Source organism: Medicago sativa, chromosome 8 (genome assembly GCF_051527215.1).
Source record: "Medicago sativa cultivar Bolivia chromosome 8, Bolivia_mono, whole genome shotgun sequence".
In the NCBI taxonomy this organism is placed as follows: domain Eukaryota; kingdom Viridiplantae; phylum Streptophyta; class Magnoliopsida; order Fabales; family Fabaceae; genus Medicago; species Medicago sativa.
In genome coordinates, this window is record NC_140756.1 from 76,806,385 (window position 1) to 76,825,007 (window position 18,623).

Consider the following 18,623-nt stretch of genomic DNA (forward strand, 5'->3'; position numbering starts at 1 on the left):
CATTTAATGATGAATGAATCTAAAATATAGTGACGGGAGGTTAATGTCCTTGTGAGCACAGCACACCTCACACATTCCTTCATTTGCAGCCACAATTTGCTTCAACGCGTGTGGTAGTACTAGTAAGCTCTATATCACTATATGGCTTCTCTGGTTAACACTGAGCAAGTACTAGTAGTAATTGGTAGAGAAAGGACTAGGATTTTGTAGACATTTCACCATTAAATCTCTGAACTCACTCATCAAATGCTTGAAAATAGTCGTGTATTGTAAACACTATTTCTACAATAGTAATCACCATTAAGGATGTTCAAAGCTGTGTGTACGTACATTACATATTAAGAATAAGAACTAGAACTATAAATGACCCATGAATAAAAAAAATGAAAACAACAAAGCTTTTTAATTTTGGTGGAAAAATGTGGAGCTATAAATAACTCGAAGGTTGGACTATTGGAGGAAAATACTTTAAAATATAAGTAAATTTTTTCTTATTTGTCTATCACGATTCGCATGCAAACAAAATTGCTATTATGCAAGATAGTTAAAACGAAATTATGTTACCATCCATCCACTCTCCTTAAGTAAAATATGTTAGGCAGCTTCCATGTCAAGTCCCCCAATTTTTGTTGGAGTGTTACTTCATAGATTTATAGTTCCTGATCAAGAAAATTACGTTTAGGAGTCTTGGGAGTTTTGGGAGTTTTGGGGGAGACAGCACTTTCGATATACTCAGTTACATTTCCAGGAACGTTCTTCAACATGGAGATACTTCGTGTTAACCAACCACTCTGTCCTTGTTCTTCTGATTCATGTGTCTTTTTCCTCTCTTCCTCTGCCAATATATCAGTCCACCTCTTGGCCATGTAAGACTTGATGGCTTGGACACCTTCATTTACAATCTCCATAGGTGGCAATTCAATAGGGTTCTGCTCTAAGTTTAGCTTGATTAAACTATCAAGGCTGCCAAATGTATAAGGAAGTGCATGAATTTGATTATTGCTAAGATCCAATTCCTTGAGGCTACTCAGATCACCAAATGTCTCTGGTATTTCTTGAAGATCACTGAAGTTACTACTCAGGTTTAGAAATTCAAGACTAGTCAATTTCCCGATTGCAATAGGAAGCCCGTGTAGTTCATTAAAGTGCGCATCTAGATAGCGCAATGACTTCATCTCGCAAATAGACGAGGGAAGGGATCGTATCTTGTTTAAACCAATCAAGAGCTTCTGTAAATTCTGTAATTCAAATCCAATGTTTGTTGGCAAATATGAGAGACTGTTAAAGCTGGCATCCAGCTCCACCAACGATCTGATCATTTAAATTACAAATAATTCAATCAATAATAATAGACATTCGTAGCTTAGATGCATATAAAGAAACAAATAAAGGTTTCAAATTGTTAATGAGATGTTGGACAATTCAAAAGTATATGTTATAGATATGACAATAATTGCTACGAAATGAAATCAACAAAACCATCTGACCCAAGAATGCAATAAACCAAACAAACCAGAAAACTTAACAAGCAAACCCGAAACAATTAAAGAAGAGAGAAGGAAGATAACAATAATAATTCACGTGGTTTAGTCTTGATACCTACTCCACGGGAGACTGAGAGAAACAAGTTTTCACTATGATGAGGAACATGCAAGATCAAGTCTTGTCATAGCGTTTTTCTTTGTCCCCTACCAATAACCCAATTGAGAAACAGTTACAAGAATCTCAACGTTTTTCCCACTCTATTTTTACACAATTCTCTTTTATCTCTCTAATTCTCTTTTCAGATTGTAGACACTAGACAGTTTATGTGAAATGCTTCACAATTCGATTCCTTGGATTACTCACATAAAGATACTATATGCTATTTATATAAACATGAAAATAAGCCAACAAGTCTACAAAATATGATTATGTTAAATCAGTTATGACAATTAGCTGATTAACAAACTGTAAGAAAATTATAACAAATTGTAACAGAACCTTCACATATGTCGCAGCATCTGTTTATAACTGAAGTCAGAATGCTACATCATTCATGCTTGTAACATGTTTTGAGACACTTCAGCAATATATTTTAGGTCACAAGTTGTAAATAAAATAGTTCAACAATGACCTAGATCGAAAATTTTCAATAAGATTTAACAATTTTATTTATATGGAAATGCAGAATTAAAGAGCGATGAATAAAATTAGTTCAAGACATATATAAATGCAAAGACTATATACTTCAAATCTACTGTTTCCCTTATATGTTAAACCACAATTATTACCCAAATTAACAACATCGAAAATAATATAAGGAGTAGTTTTGCCTAGATTTATCTGTAGAATATCTCGGTACCTGCACTGACCGATGGAATCAGGAAGAGCACTCAACTTATTTCCAGACACATTGAGAATTTTCAACTTTTGTAAAAAGCCAATTGAATCTGGAAGTGACTTCAAAATATTTGAAGAGATATTAAGCTCCTCTAGATTTAGCAATCCCGATATAGTGTCAGGAATCACCTATCATATGCAGCCAAAGTAAATAAACCAAATAAAAAATCTCCTCTTGGAAATCTAGTTCAAAGAATGTAAATTGACGAAGAAGAAGAAGGTTCGTTCATAATCCATCATTTCCCAAATTTCACCTTTGAGACTAACTATAAATTTCACCTTCCTGTACTCGACATGATCCGGGACTAACCATTCCGAATAGGGTATGAGTAAAATAGTGAGTACATGGTTGTGTTAAAGAAACCCTAGCCAAATAACCTTAAAATAGGGCGTGAGATATCTGCCGGACTAGAAGGAAACCTATGACTTAAAAGAAGAGAACCACTAAGAGAAAATCAAGTCATTCATTCAACCTAAACACTAAACACTACATCGCGAGCACGGTATATCACCCGGCAAAGTCACAGAAGTTCCACCATTAAACAATTACCAATCGTAATTGTTAAGTGGTGACTCAAAAACTATGTCTCTCTGCAAAGCCAATAACATACTTCAATAATCACCACTTGTAGAACAAAATTAAGCTCAATTTAATCATCAATGAAAAATTAAACTCAAATTATGGGCCTGTTTGGATAAACAACTTATTTGCAACTTATAGCACAAACGCATCATGACAAGCACTCATGTATAAGCTTGCATAAGCTATTTTTATAGCAAAACGATAAAATAACGTTAAATTGTCTTCATATATGCTACAAGTTGTTTTTATAAGCTAGATTGGAGAACATATGAAAATAAGTTGAAAAAAAACTTATGAAAACTCTCATAAGCTATTTTCACGAGTCCTCCCAAACAGTCTCACAAAACTTTTGTCGGTGGATAAACTCAAATAAGTCGATTCAAATATAACCTGTATCTAACACTAAAATGGAACTTACCCTCCATGAAGCATAAACACACATACACCTGACACAACACATACGTACACATTAACACCAATAATAATTTGAGAAAATGACATAATTAAAATTAAAAGTAATTATACCCAGACACGAACACACCTTCCATCATAAGAATGAAAAAAGAATGAACCACGTAAAATGTAAACATTTTTACCGAAAGCTTATTAGTGGAGAGGTTAAGCACAACCAAGGAAGAAACTTGACAAACCGCCTCCGGCAACATCGTCAACCGTTGCCCGGAAAGATCAACACGCTGACCATCTTTCTTACACGCCTCCTGCAATATCCTCTTAACACGTTCTTCACATTCCTTATCTTCAACCACATCATTATCATCATTGCCATCTCCACCATCATTCTCATAAATTTTCACAAGCCTAATCTCCGCATCCTTAAGAAGCTTCTCATAAGCTTCATGCATCTCATCTTTTTGCAAAAGCTCCTTATAACCACGCTTCTCACTCTCAACATTTTCTCTACATTTCGTCTCTCTTTCCGTAACATGAATTTTCCACTTCTGTTCATCAATCTCAGGAGGCCGAGGAAGGGCTACAATCTCTTCCAATTGACGTAACAAATGTGCTTCGAGGTCGACAAGTTTTGCCTTGGCATTGTCGACTTCTTCGTGGGTGGGACGGTCGCCGATGAGGTTGAGAACTGATCGAGCTTGGGAGACGTCAGAGATGGCGTGGGTCATTGCTGCGAGGAGTTTTGGGTCTGTGAGATTCGGCATTTGACCGATGAGTGAGGAGGAAGATGAGGAGGAGGGTGGTGGTTGTTCGACATCGGATTTAGATGGTGAGGATTTGGAGGTGAAGGATGGGAGACGAGACATGACGTAATTGAGGATTGGGTAGGTTCCTGGGTTTGGGTTGCGATCCATGGTGGTATTGTCTGGAGTATGAAATGAACGTACGAAACCAAATGAATGTGATAATGGGAATAACTCACTCAGCCAAAGTTTATGTAACTAGTATTTATTTGTTTTGTTGGCGAATGTAACTATGAGATAATGGGATCCATGATTGGTTAGTTAGTTAGTTTGTTTGTTTTTTTCTTTGATGAGTTAGTTAGTTAGTTAATAGGTTTATGTACGTGTGTGAACCGGATTTAGGATCGGGGATTTGGCTGCAATTGTGTTAGATTATCGGAGTAGTTTGGTTTTGAGGGGCGGATCCACTGCTTCGTGAGGGTGTGCATCTGCACACCCTGAACTTTGAAAATTTGCATCAATAGTCCTATATTTTTGGATTCTGACCACGCTGGATTTTTTAGCTTGCACCTTTGACTCAAAGATTTGCATTTAGACCCCAATATTTCTCACCTCATTTACAATGATTTAATAGACATTAATTGCTTGCTTTACTTTTACGACCTCATATTTTTATGTCAAACATTTCCTTATTTATTTGCTATTGATAACCATTCATTTTCTTTTAAAAAAAATAATTATAACCGTCCGTTTTGCTTTTTATGTCAAACATTTATTATAAAGACCAAAATGGAGATCACCAGAAAAAATAAAAATAATAAAGGCCAAAATGGAGAAGTTGTGAATCAAACTCAAGCCATATAAGTTTTTTTTGGGTTACTCGAGTCATATAAGTTGAATTAAAGAAAAAAGTTGAATTAAAGAATTCTCTCTCAAAAAAAAAAGTTGAATTAAAGAATAAAATTTAGTTATTTAATAGGTTAAATAAAAAATAATATAAATTTTGTAGTTTAAATAATATTCTAGTTATAGTTACAATTTTTTTCTTAAAATTTTAAAATTTGAAGCAACGTCAAAAAAAAAAAAACGACGACTATTTGTGTAAATAGAGATATTTTGGATAACTAAAATGTGTGATGTTTTTACGGTGAAAAATTTAAAATTTTGTTGGATAAAAATGTATGCACCTCCTGACCCAGGGTCCTGGATCCGCCACTGGACTTTTGATTCATTTATCTACCCACGTGTGCAAGTTTAATGGATTCATCATTCATTGAAAGGGTCTTGTTAACTACTTGTTTGGAGCACTTTTTAAAGATTTCAAATCAAGAATGGGTCACATTAATATATTATTATGAATACATGAACGGCTAATCAAAATGTATATTATAGTGCACTATTAATAAAGTTATAATTTCATTTCTACATCTGAATTTTACGTTCCATGCACAGTTTCAGGTTTGAATCCTAAAATTTTCAGTTATACAACTTAATGAATTTTCAGTCATTAAACTATTTGATCTAAAATAAAAAGAATCTTATGGATTACATTTGTGTGACGTGATGTTAGATGACATTGGTCAATTCAATTGTGACACATAACAATATAATTTTTTAAACATAAAAAGATGTGAAAAGAGAAAAAAAAAATACTTAAATTGGTCTATGTGTCACAATTAGATTGGCCATCATGTGACATTCTTGCTTTAATGGTACAAACTTAGAGTCCGAATATATGTTATACTAAATTGAGATATGTGGAAAAATTACTGTGCAAATACATTTCTTGTCCTCTCTCTTTTTTTCTATTGCAACAAAATTTGTACTTTATAAATATCCAACCCCTACATCATGCGTGATTGATTTCTCGACCGATTTAGTAAACTCAGATCTAGTAACACCGTTAACCTCATGATTTCAAATTAATGTCTTTAATATAGTTTTACAATCAAACACGGTACAACTAAAGTTGTCGTGTCATGTATCTTTTTTTTTTTTTTAACAGATCAAACACACCTTAATTGTATTGTTTAACAAACTAAATGGTAATTTTTTTATTAAAGAAAATGATATAATTATTGCTTTGACAATATTTTTTTTTATTTTGAAGATAAATTTTTTATTATAAATTACTTAAATAATACTGTTGCGAATGTGAAGTTATTGTTTTATTTGGTCAAATAAAATTATTTTAGGCGATCAACGGTTTAAATTTTTCTGTAGTGTTTCTAAAAACAAAATTAGATTCTCCGCTAGTGATTCATTGCTTTTAATTCTAAAGCTTCATTTAACATTTTCTAACATTTTGAATGTTGGAGTGGAGAGGTGAGGAAGAAGAAGCTTCGAAAAGGTTGGAGGTTTATTTCACATGTAATTATTTGGGTAATTTGGAAATCTAGAAATGATATAAATTTTTACAATTCTATCAAAGAGATTGATGAAATGGTTGAAGAGATTAAGATGTTATCTTTGCAATGGAGCTTGAGTAGATTAAAAATATCATCTTGTCTATTCTATGAATGATGTTGGAACCCTTGCAATTGTTTGTTGAGACAGAGCTCTTGATTTATTAGTAGTAGGGTGTTTGTTTTTTCGGTTCTCCAGCCCAATTTTGTGTCCTCCTAGTTGCGATCTTTTGGGTATTTTGTTGGTTTGGTTGTAGCATATTTCAGATGCATTGTATTGTTTCTTTTTCGCCCTCTTGAACATCTTATGCGAGTGTTGTTGATATGCATGTTGCTTAAAAAAATCATCTTCTAACATCGTCTCTCTTTAACCAATAGCTGTCTCATTTAGCCACTAATCACGCTTTAAAGCAATCAATGTCACTGTTTGGTTTGTATTTAATCCTATATATTCTCCGATTCTTCTAAGGTCACTAATTCACAATCTACAAATAAAGTGAAATTGATAATATATTAATCCGGTCGGTAACTTGCGTTACCTCTTGAATCTTGTCTACTCAATGATTCTGGTTCATCGTGAACTAAAGTTTCATGTAAATTCTCCACTCATGAATGTTTGGACTCACAATTACCTCAATATTAGGTTTCAAATACCAATCATTTGTAGCTTTAGCATCACTCCAAATAGTCCCGTTGGTTCTAACAACTAAAAAGTTCTCAAAACAATTTCGTACACAAATTATTATATTTTTTTTATACTGAATCTCAATTATCCCACAAATCATGTTGTTTCTAACAACTAAAAAGCTCTTAAAAGAATTTCGTACACAAATTATTAGAATTTTTTTTATACTGAATCTCAGCTATCCCACAAATCCCGTTGATTCTAACAACTAAAAAGCTCTCAAAAGAATTTCGTACATACATTATTAGGATTTTTTTTATAATGAATCTCAATTACCCCACAAATAACGTTGGTTCTAACAACTAAAAAAACTCTCAAAAGAATTCCGTACACAAATTATTAGGATTTTTTTTTATAAATTGAATATCAATTATCCTACAAAATCAGCCTCTACGTGATTTGTGTCATGTTTAGACCAATCGACCACAACAAACAGATGTTTAGGCCAATTTTGCCTAATTTTTCCTGTTCATCTCCATTTCTTGTGGGTTATTACTTGCTGGGGAAGAAATTTTGGCAGACATAAAAGGACAACTTGACAAAGTAAGGACACTTTCCAGCTGAAAAAGTGAATGTAGTCTCACAAAGTAAAAACACTTTCCAGATTTTGTGGGATTTTATTCCATTTTTTCAACCTTTTAGCATTACAAAAATTCATATAGCCTCTAAAAAAAAGTCTATAAATACTAGAAGAAGCTTTGTCCATTGCATTGGTGTTCAGCTCCATTGTGGTGAGTTTCTCCATTCCATTCCAAAATTAATAGGTATGTTTCCTTTCCTCTCTACTTGATCCTTTTCTCCCTTCAAACCTTTATTTTGTATGCAATCTGCCAAAAAAAAAAAAGATAAGAAAACAATTGTTGAAAATACTTCATTCATACGAAATTCATAAATGTCAATCACAAAATGAATCATGATATATTTTACTACTTTTTTGCTTCAAAGAGAACAAAAATTACTCAGCATGAGTTATATCTGAATTTATATATGCACATGTATAAGTTATTGTAACTATTAACTTACGTTCATTTTTTTCCTGCAGCATAAGTGAATCGTCAAGGTGACATCTACCTTTTGTATATTCAAAATCTATATCAATCTAATTTCTATAAGGCTGTTCTTGAGTTTTGTGAATGCAAAGTTGGCAGCTCCTTTATTCACAGTTTCTCAATGTACCAGAATCCCAGAAAAGGTTGAATCACACAAACGAAATAAAATGGGAGGATGTTCTTCGGATTTGAGAATGGAGTTTACCATAGCACTACTCTCTTATTACTCACTTACTTCACTTTTTCTATTACTCACTTACCTCACTTTTTCATACTCCTAGTTGTATGTATTCATCATGTTTTACTTCTCTAACCTCAAAATTTATCATCCACAAAAAGAGAACCTTAATCTGAACATAGCACAACCAAGTTTAAACAAAAGAAAACAATACTAAAAATTTCAATATATGCAGCAAGTTGATTATTTTCAAATTTAAAAGTGGAAATGACAGGTTAATTTCAATACTAAAAAAGAAAGAAGCTAATTAAACTTGAGCATCATTTTGTTTGAATAGGCTAGCTTTTAACTAGCTTTTCAGTTTTAACACAATTGAATATTTTAACAGAGTGGTTGTGGTTGCTGAAAGCACAAACACCAATATAAAGTAATCTTCATACAAAGATTAAAGATGTATAAAACTCAATTAGGAGCTACAAGCATCATAAACTGATTATTGGCAGATTATTAATTTGGAAAAACAATACTGGCAACAAGTAGTTATTTTAAAGTGGCATTATAAAAAGTATGTTGAAGTGTGTCTACAAATCCAATGAAAGTCACACATCACAATGCAAGAAACATACATGTATATATTTGTTAGTGTGTAGTTGTTTATCATTTTGAATATGGAGTGAGGATTAATACAACCACATGCCATTATAAGAGCTATAAAAAAGTGGTTTCCTCTTTACTAAGGTTCAAGAGAATTCTCAGATTTCTCCCCAAACAAAGTTCTCAAGTCAAGTAGTTATAGCAGAAAAGGGGAAAGAAAAAAAACCTTGAAGTCAACAGCCCTTTCTACATCTTTTGGTTTGATTTGGAATTTGAGAGAGAGATACCAATTTGTTGTGCCAGTTACACGCTTTTGAGATTCCTACATAAATAATTTAGTTTGTTAACAGGTGTTTTAACAAAAGCCAAAATGTATTTTCACATTTCTACTCATTTCAATGCAATAAGACTTGATTCATATGTAATATAAAATGAAACGGCTTTTCTTAATAGTTAGTTACATTGAACCAAACATAATCATGATAAGATAGCCCTTACTATGAGAGCAAAGGATATATCTTCTCTAAATAGACAAGTTTATGGTATAACATCTTGATGAAGAGACAAGTGTAAGCTTTATTAAAAACTGAATTATTTTATTGAAAGTTTTCTTTCTTTATTCACATCTGAAGGCTTTATTAAAAACAGAATATTTTATTGAAATCAATAATAATTAGAACATAGCACAACTTAGTTAAAAGACGACGATAGTGTACATTAACATTAGAAAGTATAATAATTAAGGAAGACACCATCATGAAGATAAATTTGATAAATTTGGTCATTTGAAATGATATGCATGTTACTTGAAAAGATACAACTAGCAAAGCTTTGTGGTCATGTTTCAAAGCTTTCTAATGATAATGCACACTATTGTTGCCTTTTAAACTCATTTGTGATCATGCCCTATTTAACATCTTCGTTTTTTAATTTTCACATATTCAACATGTTCTATTGTTTGAATGTACTGCAGTGGCGCCATGAAAGATTAGAGATGAGCTCTCTTACTATGGAATGAATTGCTCTTTCTGCAGCTTACAAATATGAAAGAATTGGTGAGATTATTTACTACTGCCAACACAATTTAACCTATTTAACATCTTCATTTTCTGATTTTCACATATTCAAAGGTATTCATCAAGCTGCCAGCTACAACATCTAACCTATTTAACATCTTCACTTTTTTATTTTCACATATTCAAAGGTAATCATCAAATTTATGGTATACATCTTTTCATGGCATTCATAAAATTTCTATCATCCCCTTCATTTTTGCAGTTGGAGGCCATTATTAATTTATTATGAAAGCAAACAATAGATCTTCTCTAAATCGACAAGTTTAAGATATAACATCATAATGAAGAGGCAAGTCTAAAGCTTTATTAAAAACAGGAAGTTACTTCACAGAGATTTTTCAGAAAGTTATTAATAAAGTGAATGAATGAGAAATAACTCAAAAGTGAAAAGCTAGCATTTTCATCTAAACAAGAGATTCATTAAAACAATTTACACAAATGTTTTCATTTTTTTTACTTACATAGTGATAATGTGTATTTTGACAGCAGCCTAGCAAGCATGTAAATAGTGCCTTCAGCAGGCCCATCAAGCATGTAAATTGCTATCCAAACCCTTTGGTGGCTCCACCATCAGACAGTTTCTCAAAGTGTTTGGGTAGCAACCAAGCAAGCATGTCAACAGGAACATGATCACCTGCAGATTTGTGTAGATTAAGAAAGTAGCATCAGCAATAAGATGTCTCCAGAAATTATAATTTTATCAATGTAACTAAACATGTGTCTAGAATAAATTAATTCTTCAACAAGAAATTATAACATACCATGTTGCCGTCTTGCTCATTTTTGTTTCAGTAATTAAAAAAAATGATTAATCATCTTAAAGGTTTTTTAGACCTTTTTGTTTATTTTGGATGTGCAGTGGAAAGTGAATTAAACTTATTAACTCTTGATGGTTCAACGTGTAGTGGAGTGTGAGTGAAAATAAAATATTGTTTCATGTGGGTAAAACCCAAATAAAGTATTGTTAAAACACACTTTTGAGATTCCTGCACATGATAATTTATTTCGTTAATGGTGGAACACCCACAGGAAGAAAATTATTAAATAATGACGCAAATCGGATTAAAAAAAACAATACTAAAAGCTTCCGAACAAGTCATCACTCTCTATCACGAAATATGCTATTTTCATATTACAATATTAGAGTTCAAAATAGAAATTGGAAATTAGAGGTTTATACATAAATGAGCACCAGAAACAGGTTAAGCAACAAACAAATACAAGATCATTAGGTTTAAATTTGAAAGGAAAGGAGATCAAGGTCTCAAGAAAAGGTTGGGACATTACTTTTTTTAATGCAATCTGGCTAACAAGAATAACTTTTCTTCAACAAAATATCAGTTTAGCTGCATTAAAGAATAGTATAACTAATTTTTAATTTAAAATGAATCTTTGAATTGATAGTGAATAGCCAAAACTCCTTAGATGTTTCAATTATCACAACAAATGTTTTTCTTATAAAAAATTGATATAGTTCACACAAATCACAAATTCTCTTTCTGGGTTATTATTGTTCATAAATCAAAACTCTAAAGCCCTTTCTAATTCAATTAGATCCAAGTATAACATAGCAGTTCTTCATGAAAACTGAAAAGTAATTATGCTCCTTTGTGAAGGAAAAAAAAAGCGCTTCGCTATCGAAAGAGTAATGGTGGGTTCTCAAAATTCATCGCAAGATAATTTGTTGGATATAAATTTAACCCTACTAACATAAATACATTTCATAAAAAAATAATTAAATAAAAAAAGATTTGGGGGTTTAAGTTTATACACACCCAACAAACTAAAACAAGTATATAAGTAAAAGAAAATAAAAAAGAGACATGCAGACCAACCAAACTAGAGAAAGAGAACTGAAAATAGTTTAGGATTTACCATTTTTGCTCAGTTGGTACAGTCTTCTATGGGTTTTGCAGAGAATAAGGAGATGAATGGTGATACGGTGCTGGATTGACGAAACAGGGTCGGTGCTACTTGGAAACGTCATGGAAAGCGAAAACCCATCTTTCTTAAATGGCTCTTTCGTGATAGAATCGTTGTGGAGATGAAGAAAATGAATGTATTTTGGTCAAACGATGCCGAACTCATCGATGCATAGGGTGGTAAGTTGGCCGGTGACGCTTCAAAGGGAGAATGAAGCGTTAGAATTGTCTTGGGGTTTCAGGAAATGAGGAAGAGATAAGATGACCCGCTGAATTGTTTTGGTGTGAATAGCAATATTTGCAAAATTGTATTTTTATTGGATTAATAAATAAAACAAGGGAAATGTTAACTGGTGCCCGGGGGCACGGGGGCACTGGTTAAGGAAGGAATCAAATTTAGAAAGTATTACATTGAAACTTGTGCTGTCAACTCTTCAAAAGCATAAAAAAGTGTTATTTTTATTTTAAAATTTCCTTTTTTAGTTTTCTTAACCAGTGTCCCCGGCACTGGTTAACAAGACCTATAAAACAATTGCAAACCTTGAGCTTATATCATTTTTTCCTCTCAAAAAAAATATATCATTTAATATTTAAAAAACCTACAACCTCAAATTAATCTTCAAAAATAATAAAAATTATTTGAATTTTAATTGTTATTGTTGAAATTCAATTTTTTTTGAATGACAAATGCTAGTGGTTGGAATAATTTATTCTCCTTTGTTCGGGTCGCAACTCAAGACGTTCAACTCCTTATCTCTTAGTTCAAACAGTTGAACTACCCAATTTGAATTTCAACTTAAGCCTACTTCATTCAATTCGATTGGGATTTAATTATACATTTTTTATGATTGAACTTCTCACATCCCTTTCTATGTTATTAATTTTTTTTGTATTGCCTGGCAATTTCTATAATTGTAACCTTTTTGGAATGCAATGTTGGTAATAGCCTTATGTGTTAAAATTATGTGCAAACCATGAGACTTAACGTGTAATATCGGGGTACTACCAATATTAAATGTGAACTTTTATAAAAGCCAATTTTTTGAGATTAATTTAATAAAAAAATTGGTCTTAAAAATGAAATTTTAAGTTAACTATTTTCGGAGGAACTTTTTATATTATTTTAAACAAACATGTAAAAAATCATTAAAAGGATTGAAAATTTATGCACAATTAAACAAATTTTAATTTAATATGGACTAAAACTACGTGCTGATTTTTTTTATAGGAACCAAAATATGTTACGTTTTTTATGATGAGGACTAAAAACGAAATTGACTATATTTTTTAGGGACCAAACATTTATCTAACCCAGAAAAATGAATATGTTCTAGGAGAAAAATTATTGTTGGATAACACATTTGAAATACGAGAATTGATGCAAGGATAATATGTAGATTTTTTTTTTAAGTTTTAGTGTTCTACGCTTTGTGTCCGTGTGGTGTGCACATCGTTAAGTATGTGGTCTGTCGTCAGCTGTAACGCACGTAATATTAATTTGTGATCATGTGGTTGGTTAGTATAGGAGTCAGTTTTAGGGGGATGTTTATTTTGGTGGGTGTTGTCCTTATGGGTGTCGCAGGAGTGTCTTTGTTGGTGTTTGTTTTCGGGTGTTCCGCCTATATATGGCGCCTTAGTTTGCACTTTTTGTAACACCGGTCTCTCTTCGTTTTGTGCAGATACTTGGTTTTTAATAAAATTTTGCTGATTCAAAAAAAAAATTGTGATCATGTGTCTAGAATGTGGACGAGGTGCAGTCCAATGTCAACCATTTTCCACCCGTGCGCGTCGCACTAGCAGAACACTAGTGCAAAACAGATTCGTGCACCAAGTTGGAATTTTCAATTAACCAATTATATGGACAACAAATCCAAATTCTTTCCCTCAAAAAAACAAATCCAAATTCAAAATACAATGCACCTTAGGACAACAAACTTGAATGCACAAATTCCCCAAGTTGTAACATAATTTAATTACATACTCTACAAAATTGCATACACGCTTGAAAATATCCTCGTAGATCAATTTTGTGTACAGTGTACATTAATAATTTAAGTTGAGAGGATCATTTCCAATCCAAAGGAACTTTCGGAGTTAGCGTTGTAAATCTTGTTACAAGCTTCTTCTTTCTAATTTTTGCTGTAATGTTTCTAATTTTATTGTGGAAAAGTAGTCTTTGACATGAACTAAACTATTTTCGGTGTGATCTTTATGTACTTAATTATTATTTGTCTTAATTTCAATTTCAACTCTTCCTTCAACTAGCACTTTACAAAACTTTTCCATTTTTGCAACAAAAAATTTATTTTCTGATAAATCTTCATATCCTGCACTATGTGGTGGTTGATTCTCAACTGATTGAGTAAACTTAGATCCAACAACACACATTTAACCTCATCTGATCTCAAATTGGTAACTAAAATTATTTACACGTACAAATTCAGATCCCCAACAGGAACAATTTCAAGCTCAATCTCTTATTCTTTTATATTTTTACATTGGAAGTAAAAAAACAAAGAAAACAGAGCAAAAATCAGATTCAAAAAACAAAAGCTCAAGCAGATAAAAAAAGAAGCTCAAGCTCTATTTCAAATCTGTTTTTGCTATTTACACCTTACTACAGATGGAGTACCAATATTTGATATTTTTCATCATCATCATCATCAACTATTATCTATTTGCTATTTACACTCTACTCTTCGAATCTCGTAAACACAACTCATATGATAGAAGACTACATGGCTGGAGGTGGAAACTGCAATTTCTCACTTCTCAACTCATAGAATAGACTCTTTAGAAGAAACAAAAATCTCCAACATAACTTTGCTTCAATGACAATAATTATTTGCGAACCGGTAAAGGAATCTAGGGCTTCCATCTAATTGCCTTGTGTAACAGCTACCTTTCACACCCCCATTTCGAATACCAATTGGATGCCCAGCTGAAAGCGGCGAGCAACTCAGACGGTTAAGCCGATTCACAGCCACATACGGCAGTGATTCCACGGAGGCATGAGGCGAACCAGGCAGAGAGTGAGTTGAGCTGGACGAAGAAGACGGAGGAGGAGATAATTTCTTGAGTGATTTGGGAGGTGAAAGAATGGCTCTGATCTTCAATGGATGAGTTAATGATGAAGAAGCTCGATCGTATTCTTCAATTATATTTTTCAGATCTACATCGTTGGTGATTGAAATTAATGTCTCTAAATCTCCGTTTGGTAATGGACATTTCAGTGTGACTGATGAACCGCATAATTCAACAAGCTTCACCATCAACTCTGCAAAAGATAGAGTAATCGAACGAATAAATCAACTGTAGCAAGATTCCAAGACGAAAGAGAAATCCAATAAGGGAATGAAAAAGCATAAACCTTCAAAGCATCACATATAGTCAAGAAATTAACTTGATGGAATTAAAATAGTTTATAAAATTTTTATTGCTCACTCCAGTATCATATGATTCATTGAACAAGTGATTTTATCAGTTTCATATGATTATATTAGATATATCAGTTATTCAATGAATCTAAAAAAACACATAAATTGTTACTATAGAGCACGCACATACACTTATAACAGAACCTGTGTGTGTGGAGTCGACATTATGTCGGACACGGATACATATACACTTGTGATTATGTTCAATAATGTGTAATATGTAGTTCGACGTGGATTGGTGTCGGACACAGACATATGTAATTACATTCAACGATATCATTTATACGTACCTTTGAACGATGAATTAAGAGTGCTTAAATTGAAAGTTTGATGGAATGAGAAACAAACCTGAGAAAGAAATGGGTGGAGGGAGAGCGAGGACTCGGGTGTGGCCACCGGTGTAGCGGAGCTTGCCGTCGGTGAGGCGGGGGAGAATTTTTCCGCCGTAGCTAAAGAGGAACTTGATTGTATTTTTGGGGTTTGATTCCATGTTGGTTAATTAGTTAAGAGTTACGTGGAAGAAGAGACGAGGAAGAAGCGACAAAGGAGAGATATGGTTATTGGGATTTGGTGGAAATGTTAGTGCTTGAAAACACTTGTTCATGGGTTTCGTGGATATTTATAGGAGGAAGCATGCGTCACGTTACGGTAAAGCAAACTTACATGGACAAATACAGTAAATCACACAACATGCCAAGTTGCCAACACGCGTCATGGAATCAATTAAGAATAGAATAAAATAATCATACGTTTATTTTATCCCGTAAAATTAATTATTTTATCAAAAAATATATGATAAAGTTTCTTTTGGGTGGAACTTGAAGATTTTTCGTTATTTCTAATTATTAAAACTTATATGTTCTTTTGGTATCAGATTTCAAATGTGATCAAGTCCGCTGAATTGATTCCAATTTAAAAAGTCATGTGAATTCCTTAGGAAAAAAAATTTCATATGGATTTTCAAGCTTCATCTAATATTCTTATGCAAACATAGATGAAGACCATAAATTTTAAAGATTGAAATGCCATGAAAAATAAAACCATGAATTTGAGGCTTGAAAATTCATATGCAAAATGGACCAAAATAACAAAATTGAAATTACAAAAAAAAAATAAAGGACTAAACTGTTACCTAAAATTAAGTTAAGGGACTAGAATTGTAATTTTGCCTAATTGTTATTAAGTCAAGTTAGAAAGCTTTCACCTATTTCAAGAGTTTGATAGTGATAAAAGACATACTTTAGATTGGAAAATTCTAGGTTTTTAGCCTTGTCAATGATTTTGAAAGAAAATTAAAGTAAATCTTTCTGTAAATGTTTTTTGAGCTTGAAAATCTTAGGGGGGTGTATTGGATTAGGATTTTGAAGGACAATTTTTGCTTAAAAAAGTCTCAAAGATTTTAAAAGATTTTAAAAGATTTTGTAGGATTTTAATGACTTTCATGATTTTAAAAGACAATCAGGATTTTCAATTTGGATTTCAATGGATTTACATCATAAGATTTTAAAGGATTTTAACGGATTTTATGGATTTATAAGATTTCAAAAATATTTATGAATTTTAAGGACTCATTGAAAAGAAATGATTACAACACACTCTCTATCATAATATTTTGAATACATACTCTTATTTTTTATTTTATTTTTATGAGAGATAGAGAGAGGGGGAAGAGAGGAGGGAGAAAAGAGAGGAGATAGAGGGAGAAGAGAGAAAGATACATATATAGAGAGGGAGAAGAGAGAGAGAGAGAGAGAGAGAGAGAGAGAGAGAGAGAGAGAGAGAGAGAAGGGAGAGAGAGAGGGGAGAAAAGAGAGGAGAGAGAGAGATAGAGAGAGAGAAGGGAGAAGAGAGAGAGACGAAGAGAGAAGGGAGAGAGAGAGGAGGGAGAAAAGAGAGGAGAGAGGGAAGGGAGAAGAGAGAAGGAAGAAGGGATAAAAAAGAGATAGTAAAAACTTTTAAAGAAAAACAATCCCAAGAATTCTTATGTCTTCATGAAAGACTTTTTTTGGTTAAAATTTCACTAGACAATCTCACAAAATCCATCAAAATCTAATTTATTAAACAATCCTTTGAAATTTGAATGATTTTGAATACCATGAGACTTTTTTTAAGTGATGAAAAGTCTTGATTGAATACCTCAAGACTTTTTTAAAATGACAAAGAATCTTGATTGAATACCACAAGACTTTTTTTAAATTGCAAATAGTCTTAATTGAATACCACAAGACTTTTTCATAATTAAAAAGTCTTTTAAAATCCCTAAGAATCCTAATCCAATACATCCCCCTTAGTCTTCTTATCCTAAATTTTCTTTATGAAAAAAAATTTCCGCACCCCTTACTCCAGGGTCCTAGCTACGCCACTGATATGATAGTATTTCTCTAGGTTTAATTACACGACCCCCTAAGTTTCCCAAAGTTGCGATTTTTGCCCCCTAAAAAAACAACTCTTTTCAGGCCCCATAAGTTTACTTTCTGTTGCAATTTTGGCCCCCCACGTCAATTTTGACCCAGTCAACGGACACGTGTGTAATTTTTTTTTAATTTAAAAAAATATATTTTTGTATTAAAAAAATTGATAAAAAAGTTTTTTTAATTACAAAAATAAAAAAAATAATTTTAATTTTTTTTATTACAAAATAAAAAAATATTTAAATTTTTTTTTTTAATTACAAAATAAAAAAAATATTAAAAAATATAAAAATACGTCCACGTTAGCGTTGACTGGGTCAAAATTGGCCTAGGGGGCCAAAATTGCAACAGAAAAGTAAATTTAGGGGACCTTGAAAGAGTTGTTTTTTTTAGAGAGTTAAAATCATAACTTTAGGAAACTTAGGGAGCCAAAAGTGTAATTAAGTCATTTCTCAATCTCTATACGCTAACTTTTTAATGTTTGTACTTTGATCTTTTTCACCATTACTATTCTCTCAAGTCTCAGGATCCAAAAACATGTACAGTCGCAATTCAATTGTGACCGCAAACATCATGAAACCTATGACTCACAAAAGATTCTTTATAACATCAAACAACAGATTCTTTATAATATACACCCTCCGGTCACTATTATAAGCAAAAAACCACATTTTAGATTCATTCATTAAATGATGTATGTGGTTTATAATAAAGACCACATACATCATTTAATGAATGAATCTAAAA

The 18,623-nt window shown here is 32.4% G+C and overlaps 2 protein-coding genes and 2 long non-coding RNA genes across 6 annotated transcripts; 1 reads left to right on the top strand and 3 right to left on the bottom strand.

Annotated features, from left to right (window-relative positions):
• Positions 1 to 384: 384 nt before the first annotated feature.
• On the bottom strand, positions 385 to 4,424 carry LOC146901686 (plant intracellular Ras-group-related LRR protein 9-like). The gene is made up of 3 exons (XM_085734794.1): positions 3,562 to 4,424; positions 2,345 to 2,511; positions 385 to 1,311 (listed from the first exon to the last, which is right to left on the bottom strand). Exons 1-3 carry the CDS (start codon positions 4,288 to 4,290, stop codon positions 651 to 653), a joined length of 1,557 nt encoding a protein of 518 aa, XP_085590920.1. The 5' UTR covers positions 4,291 to 4,424; the 3' UTR covers positions 385 to 650.
• A 3,373-nt stretch (positions 4,425 to 7,797) lies between these two features.
• LOC146901687 (uncharacterized) lies at positions 7,798 to 12,360 on the bottom strand. Of its 3 annotated transcripts, none has more exons than XR_015022534.1 (4): positions 11,982 to 12,360; positions 10,568 to 10,740; positions 9,257 to 9,352; positions 7,798 to 8,036 (listed from the first exon to the last, which is right to left on the bottom strand). It is a non-coding gene; the product is annotated as an uncharacterized LOC146901687 (long non-coding RNA). The 3 variants fall into 3 exon arrangements; XR_015022533.1 differs by having other exon boundaries at positions 8,233 to 9,352; XR_015022532.1 differs by having other exon boundaries at positions 7,798 to 9,352; positions 11,982 to 12,359.
• On the top strand, positions 7,833 to 10,864 carry LOC146901688 (uncharacterized). Its single transcript, XR_015022531.1, has 3 exons — positions 7,833 to 7,973; positions 8,252 to 10,085; positions 10,593 to 10,864. It is a non-coding gene; the product is annotated as an uncharacterized LOC146901688 (long non-coding RNA).
• A 2,121-nt stretch (positions 12,361 to 14,481) lies between the features above and the next one.
• LOC146901689 (RAF-like serine/threonine-protein kinase PRAF) lies at positions 14,482 to 16,053 on the bottom strand. Its single transcript, XM_085733225.1, has 2 exons — positions 15,814 to 16,053; positions 14,482 to 15,305 (listed from the first exon to the last, which is right to left on the bottom strand). Exons 1-2 carry the CDS (start codon positions 15,953 to 15,955, stop codon positions 14,857 to 14,859), a joined length of 591 nt encoding a protein of 196 aa, XP_085589351.1. The 5' UTR covers positions 15,956 to 16,053; the 3' UTR covers positions 14,482 to 14,856.
• Positions 16,054 to 18,623: the final 2,570 nt, after the last annotated feature.